This window comes from Orycteropus afer, unplaced genomic scaffold (genome assembly GCF_000298275.1).
Source record: "Orycteropus afer afer isolate SDZICR_OR568_19922 unplaced genomic scaffold, OryAfe1.0 scaffold00011, whole genome shotgun sequence".
Taxonomy (NCBI): Eukaryota; Metazoa; Chordata; class Mammalia; order Tubulidentata; family Orycteropodidae; genus Orycteropus; species Orycteropus afer.
Genome location: NW_006921598.1, coordinates 11,452,078 through 11,459,828, shown reverse-complemented (window position 1 = coordinate 11,459,828; position 7,751 = coordinate 11,452,078). Strand labels below are relative to the sequence as shown.

Sequence of the window (7,751 nt, the reverse complement as noted above, 5' to 3'; positions counted from 1 at the left end):
TGGGGCAATCTACTTCCGTAGTGATACTGCCTCGGAAACCCAAGGAGGGGTCACTATGAGTCGGGTCTGACTCGACGGCTCTTAACAACAACAACAACAAAGGAAGACTGGGCAATCTACTTCTGTAGTGATACTGCCTGGGAAACCCAAGGAGGGGTTGCTATGAGTTGGATCTGACTCAATGGCAGTGAATTTGGTTTTTGGTTTTTTTAATGGCTAATGATCATGAACATTTCTTCATGTGTTTGTTGGCTGCCTGAATATCCTCTTTGGTGAAGTGTCTATTGATGACCTCTGCACATTTTTAATTGAATTACTTGTTTTTTTGTTATTGAGGTGTTGGAGTTTTCTATAAATTTTAGAGATAAGTCCCTTGTTAGATATGTCGTTGCCAAATATTTTTTCCCAATCTGTAGATTCTCTTTTGGAGAAGTCTTTGGAAGCACATAAAAATTTAATTTTTAGAACATCCCATTCATCTAGTTTATCTTCAGCTGTTTGTGCATTTTGGGTTATGCTTGATAGTCTATTTATGCCACATATTAAACAAAAAAACCATACTCACTGCCATTGAGTCGGTTGCTACTCATAGCAACCCCTCCTTGGATACAAGGCAGTATCTCTACTGAAGTAGATTGCCCAACCTTCCTTCCTAGGAGTGGCTGGTGGGTTTGAACCACCAGCCTTCTGGTTAGCAGTCAAATGCCTTAGGCACTACACCACCAGAGTTCCTATGCCATATATTAAGGCTCCTAAATTTGCCCCTAGTTCTTAAGATCATTTTGAAGGTAGAAATTTTATCTTATGTTAAATGAGAGGTGCTTAGTGATTATCTGTTTCTTGATTTAGGGAAAGTAGTTAATCTCTTCTCTCTTTCTTCCCTTCACTATGACTTCTGAGTTCCTTAAACCTCTACCACCCCCTCTACCAACTTCTGTAGGCATAATCATATCTTGGTTTAGCCTGGAATTACTGAAGAGCTAGTATTTGAATGGTGAGATTCTGGGTATCTCAGTAGAAAATCAGTTTATCCTACTCAAAAAATCTTGAATATCAGCTGTGTACGCATAGTTCTAGTTCAGTGCCCTAACATGGTTTTAATACTTTAAATAGATGTGATTTATAGCTCATATTTAATAACTTGAAAATTTCCATCCATTTTCAATTCACTTATTCTACCAATCGTGGGGCATTTTATTTGGGACTGAAAAATGTTAGATTGGGAGCTCTGGTGGCATAGTGCCTAAGGCATTTGACTGCTAACCAGAAGGCTGGCAGCTCAAACCCACCAGCCACTCCTCAGAAGGAAGGTTGGGCAATCTACTTCCATAGTGATACCACCTCAGAAACCCAAGGGGGGGTCGCTATGAGTTGGATCTGACTCAACAGCAGTTTGTTTTTTCTTTTTGATGGGAGATTATGCCCTTCCAAAATACACATCCTACATTCAGTTCACTAAATCAAGGGCAAAGGCATATTTCTTGGAAAAATAAGTAAGTCTAGCTCACTATTATAAGGTTATTTTCTTTGCTGGTATTTATAAATATACTCTGTGTTAAAGAATACTCGTTTTTGTAATCCTTTGTCACTTTTACCTAAATATTTTCACTTACCTGTAAATAATGTTTTTTTTTTTTCAATACTAATAACAAAACTCTGTTTCTTTAGATGAAGGATGTTGATAAACATTATATAAAACCAATTACAAAGTGTGAAAGTAGCACACAGACGGATACACATATATTGCCACCAACAATTGTGAGATCATATGAATGGAACGAATGGGAATTAAGAAGAAGAGCTATACAATTGGTTTGTAACAGTATTTTCTAAAATTATTTTTAGGTTAGAGAATTTTAATATGTTGTTATTCATGTTGTTGTTGTTGTTATGTGCTGTCAAGTCAGACTCGACTCATAGCGACCTCTCCTTGTGTTTCCGAGGTAGTATCACTGTGAAAGTAGATATTCATAGAGTTGGTAAATTAAATTATATATATATAATTATGAGTTCTACATAGAGTTCTTTGCTAACATAAAATCAATTAACATAATTTATTTTGTTAATTTATTACTTGCCAGCTTTGTGTTTCAAAGGTGTAGTGGTTACAGCATTTGGCTGCTAATCAAAAAGTCGGTGGTTCCAACCCACAGCTGCACTATGAAAGAAAGATGGGGTGGTTTGCTTCTGTAAAGATTTATAGCCTTGAAACCCAGTGGGGGTTGCTATGAGGCAGAGTTGATTTGTTGACAATGAGTTTGGTTTGGCTTGTCCTCTAACTTTAAGAGTAGATAACAACACAGAAGCATGTTTTTTTTTTTTTTTTTTTTTTAAATGATTGAGTTGATTCCAACTCATAGCAATCCAATATGACAAACTAGAACTACCTTATAGGATTTCTTAGGCTATATTCTTTACAAGTAGATTGCCAGATCTTTTCTTCTATGGAGATAGTGTTGGCTTCAAAACACTGACCTTTCTGTTAGTGCTTAACCATTGTGCCACCAGGGCCCCTTAGCATGGGACTACTCTCAAATTATACAAGCCAGTAACCAGAAGGATGATAGTTGCTGTCCCTTATACACATTGTTATTGTTAGCTACTGTTGAGTCAGTTCCAAATCAGCAACCTTGTGTACTATGGAACAAAACACCACCTGGTCCTGCATCATCCTCATAGTCGTTGTTATGATTGAGCCAACTGTAGCAGCCACTGTGTCAGTTCATCTCATTGAGGGTTTTCTTGTTTTGTATTGACCCTATGCTTTACCAAGCATGATGTCCTTCTCCATGGTCCTTCCTGATAACATTTCCAAAGTACATGAGCCAGTCTCACCATATTCGTTTCTAAGGAACCTTCTGACCATACTTCTTCCAAGATAAATTTGTTTGTTCTTCTGGAAGTCCATGGCATATTCAATATTCTTTGCCAACACTACAATTCAAATGCATCACCTCTTCTTCTGTCTCCCTTACTCATTGTCAAGCTTTGCATGTATGTGAGGCAATTGAAAAGACCATGGCTTGAGTTAGGCACACCTTAGTCCTCAAAGTGACATCTTTGCTTTTTAACATTTTTAAGAGGTCTTTTGCAGCATATTTGCCCAATGCAATACATTCTTTGATTTCTTGATTACATCACAGCAATATGCAAACCACCACAGTATGACAGACTGACAGAGGAATGGTGACATGTATGTATATGTGTATATAACTATATGTATTTATTCAAATACATATATGTATATACTAATTTTATATTTATTTATTTAATGTTTTTCTTCCCCTTCCCTTCCATCCCTGGTAACCAACAAAATAAATTTCCTTCTCTGTGTAAACCTTTTCTTTACTTTTTACAATAATGGGCTCATACAATATTTGCCATACAAAATTAGTGTACTAATTTTAAAACTTGGTGCTAGTATTTAAAGCACTCTCAATATTCTCTAATCAGTTAGAGAATACTGTTCTTTCTTTGGACTTTTTTTTTTTAAGGAAGAGAATGTTACCTCTGTTATATCGGAGATACTATCCCCTCTTATTGTGAACATATTCTCTCCAGACACTAGGCCCTCATCCTTCTGATTCTCAGTCACATTAATCACAGTTGGTGCCTACCCTCAAAGCCTCTCTTTGAAACTCTCATCCCTACTCTACTCAGTAGAATTCTCCCAACTCACACCTCTTAATAATATCTTTTATTTTAAATAAGAAATGTTTATAATATGAATGAAATAAACGTTTACATCTTTTCTTAGAATATTTATGCCTTTTCTTAGAATATTTTACCTATATTTTTAATTGAAGCATGATGTGGAAATAATACCACTCAAATGGGAACAAATAGGGCTTTATTTAGAGCTTGTTCTGTAGCAAGGGACTCGGCTACCACCACTTGCATTTGGTAGAGGCCCAGAGGCAGGCAAGGGAGTGGGAAAGCTTTATAGTGGGGAAAAAAAAGAAAAAAAGTCTTCAGGTGTGTGTGATTGGAGGTTGTTGACATGAGAAATGTAGAGGAGGCCTAACTAGAAGTGAGGCATTTTATGGGATTTGTTTGAGGAACATATTTGGTTTTCACTGGTTTGTCTTGAGTTGGAAATAACGGAGAAGGGCAAAAAAAGGGAAACTAGAATTCACTGACCAGTTCTGCACTAATTGCTGCGGAGGTGATTTGGCTTCCCAGAGTGGCTGCTGCAGGGGTTCTGGGTCAGAACTCTGTTGTTATAGATGGTTCAGCCATTGTCCATTTGCGTATACAGTTTCTCATAGGCCTTCTCCTAACCACAACATTTCCCTTGTCATCCTTTCTGGTGGTAGCCTTTTAGTCTTCTGATTTTCTGGGATGAGGAGGGAATTATTACATTATGATACATCTTCCAGATCATTGTTCCGTAAGTACTGCTATCAGTCACTTCCTCTGCAGTTCATGAACCCCTCCCCCATATTCCTCTCTATTATCTGCTAAACTCACTTGAGTTCATGAGAGTTTTATTGGGAGATAGATAGATAAATAGATGGATGGATGGATAGATAGATAGATACTCTTCTGCCTTTTTCTTCAGGAGCTAATAGTCTTGCAAGTGATACTGATACACTAAAAATTTTAGTACCTCTTTGCAGGTGGTATAAAGGAAGTGAAATACAAATTCTACTAAGTTGACTTGGGTGACATTTTAAGTTGATTTTGAGATACAGACCAGCTAAGGAGAAGGACAGGTGATGGCTGCATAGGACAAGAGATAGAGTCAGCAGCACAGATATAGACTAGAAATGTTACAAGAATGGGGTATTGAGTGGGGCTAAACTTTGTATTGAGTGAAACCCTCTCTTCCCATTCTGTAACACCACTTCATTTTGATTCCCACTTTATATCTAATTATCCCCTGGAATTACATCACGTGGAAAGCCCGCTCCCTAAATATCACCACCATACCCTGTTCGTAAGACAAAGCTGAGTTTCTTGCTTACAGCATTAAGGGAAACACTACCTTCACAGATCTTTGGCATTGCTTTAGAGGGGGAAAGGCAGGGTAGAATTTATTAAGAATTTGTAGTTTGGTTTAAGGCAGGTCTTTTAATGCTGAGAAGGAGCTCTAGTGGGGTAGTAGTTAAGGCATTTGGCTGCTGACCAAAATGTCAGTAGTTTGAACCCACCAGTTGCTCTGTGGAAGAAAGATAAGGTGGACTGCATTTGTAAAGATTTACAGCCTTGGAAACCCTATGGGGGTTGCTATGAGTCACAATCAACTGGATGGCATTGAGTTTGGTTTTCTCCTTGGTTTTTAATGCTGAGAGTGGAAATGAAGTGGGAATTTAAATAGAATTGGGTAAGGATCATGAAAAATATAATTCAGCAATGGTGGAAATAGCAAGATGAAGAGGTTGAGCCAAGGAATTCAAAGAATCTTAGTTGCAAACTGTGTGTTGATGCTGACTATTGAAGAGTTGATGGGTCTTTCAGGATTTATTGGGTAAATCAAAGTATCTACCTGGGCAAGAGTATCTTAGAATAGTAAAGGTAAGCTAATGAAGACAGCAGAATACTAGGGTCACATTAATGTAGACAATAAAATGTGTGGAGGGAAGCAGTTCTCAATACCTGCAACATCTCGAAGTCTGAAGTGCTTTCTCCACTTCCAAATTTCTCCTTTGCTCATGCTTTAACTCATTCTGAGTTTTTCTTGGCCTTCTTCACATTCTCAGCAACTTCCTATTCTCCTTTTTATAAGCCTATTTTGCTACTCAGCCTGAGTGATCTGTCTCAATCTCATATTTATTTACTTAAATCCATAAACAGAGTAAGCAAAATGTGTAAGGTAAAAATATAATCTGAAAATATCAGAGCTTTTTATTTTAACAATCTGGGATGAAGTCCATTCTTTAAAAATAATATAAATCTTAAATTTTTGTCTTTTGAAAAAATAGTAAGATGAAAAAAGCTAGGTTGTATGAATCTCAGAGTATAATGAGGGACATAGAAGATTATATTAGCAAATAATTGAGGTTATTGTAACTTCAAATCAGTATGCAGAATTTTATATATACGTTCCTATTTCTCAGTAAAGGATATTTCATTTTCTGTTATATCTAGATGTTTCTAGTTGCAAAAACAGCAAGGAGGCCACATGTTCCGACCTCCTCTAATCTCACAAGAGGAAGACAGGATTACCAGCAGTAACCCAAGGCCTATTACTGCAAGGCCAGACATGCTGCCTCCCCCCTCCAGCCCTTGCTTCAACCGTTCCTCCCAAAGCACCCACCACCTCTCTCCTGGGTTCGATAATTCACTGCAGTGGCCACACAGAACTCACAGATTATGGGGATTTATTAGGGAATCACCAGGCTACAACTCAAATTCAGGAAGAACGCTCAGTCTCTCTCTCAGCCCACCATCCCTCAGCCAATAGTCTCTCACAGTCTCTTTCCCAGCAGTGCTGGTCCCTCGGTGTCTCACTCAGCAATGCATGTCTCTTTCCCAGCAGCACGTGTCTCTTTCAGGGGCGCATGTCTCTTTTGGCAGCACATCGTCCTCCACCAGCAGTCAGAGAGAGTTCTGCCTCCAGGAGGCCTCCTTTTGAGCCCGGAAGGGTGGTCAAACTAGCCAATCACAGCATCAGAACTCTAAGCACATGAGAGAGAATGGAAACCTCCCAGAACATTGTATTGTGCCACGCCCAACAGAAATAACCCAGGTGGGCGACTTTAAAATCAGGATCTCCTCAGTTGCTAACAGCAATTCCCACCTTGGTGTTTACAAAGACTTATGGGTAGAAAAGCCACACTAAGTAATTTACTACACTGCACTAGTGTTCTTCATTTTCTGTGTGTTATATATTAGCATACGTTATATGGTATGTTGGGAGCTCTGGTAGCATAGTGGCTAAGACACTTGCCTGCTAACCAGACGGCTGGCGGTTCAAACCCACCAGCCACTCCTCGGAAGGAAGGTTGGGCAATCCTACTTCCGTAGTGATACTGCCTCAGAAACCCAAGGAGGGGTCGCTATGAGTTGGGTTTGACTCGACGGCACATAACAACAACAACAACAACATATGGTATGTTACAGGACTAATTTCTTTATGGATAAACTAAAAAGATATTAACAAGTACCTGATAATATTTTATATTATTTGTGCTTTGGGGAAATGTTAATTCTTGTGTGTTTTCTTTCTACTTAGGCCAATTTGCGTCAGAAAGTTACTCATTCAGTGCAAACTGATCTTAGTCATATGAGAAGAGAAAATTTTTCCCAGGTATACCCGTCAAAGGACGCTAGCACCCAGTCCACAAAAGAAAGCAGCACCCATGTACCTAGGCCGCAGATTTACATAGCTGGTCTCCGTGGAGGAAAGACTAAAACCACCCAGGGTGTCAAAGTGAACTTAACTAGAGCTGTTGATGAAACCTAGTTAGTTTTAAAGTAGATGCTACCCAGTTATGTACAATCCACATTCTATTGGTTGTATGAATGTCTATTGGGTTCTCACTTATATTTACTGTCAAACGGCTACAAAAAAGTTGTTTTTCTGTAATACATTTTTCATTCCATTAAAATTGAAAACTAAAACTCTGTTCATTTATCTTTATCTGTTAGAGAAACTTTGCCATCCTTAAGATTGAAATTATGATGCTATTTAGATATGAATATATTTTTCAAGATTATTATTACTGGAAAAGAAGGCTATTTATTTCTGAAATCATATTTAATATTAAACATTAAAATTGTAAGCCTGGTAAATACTTTCAGCTTTT

At 38.1% G+C, this 7,751-nt stretch overlaps 1 protein-coding gene across 1 annotated transcript in view; it reads left to right on the top strand.

Annotated features, from left to right (window-relative positions):
• CFAP206 (cilia and flagella associated protein 206) overlaps nucleotides 1-7,408 on the top strand; it is a 79,875-nt gene extending 72,467 nt beyond the window's left edge. Inside the window, exons 12-13 of the mRNA XM_007951484.2 lie at nucleotides 1,669-1,812; nucleotides 7,178-7,408. Of these exons, the coding sequence (XP_007949675.2) occupies nucleotides 1,669-1,812; nucleotides 7,178-7,408 (375 nt within the window). The remainder of the gene's footprint in view (nucleotides 1-1,668; nucleotides 1,813-7,177) is intronic.
• The last annotated feature ends 343 nt before the right edge of the window (nucleotides 7,409-7,751 follow it).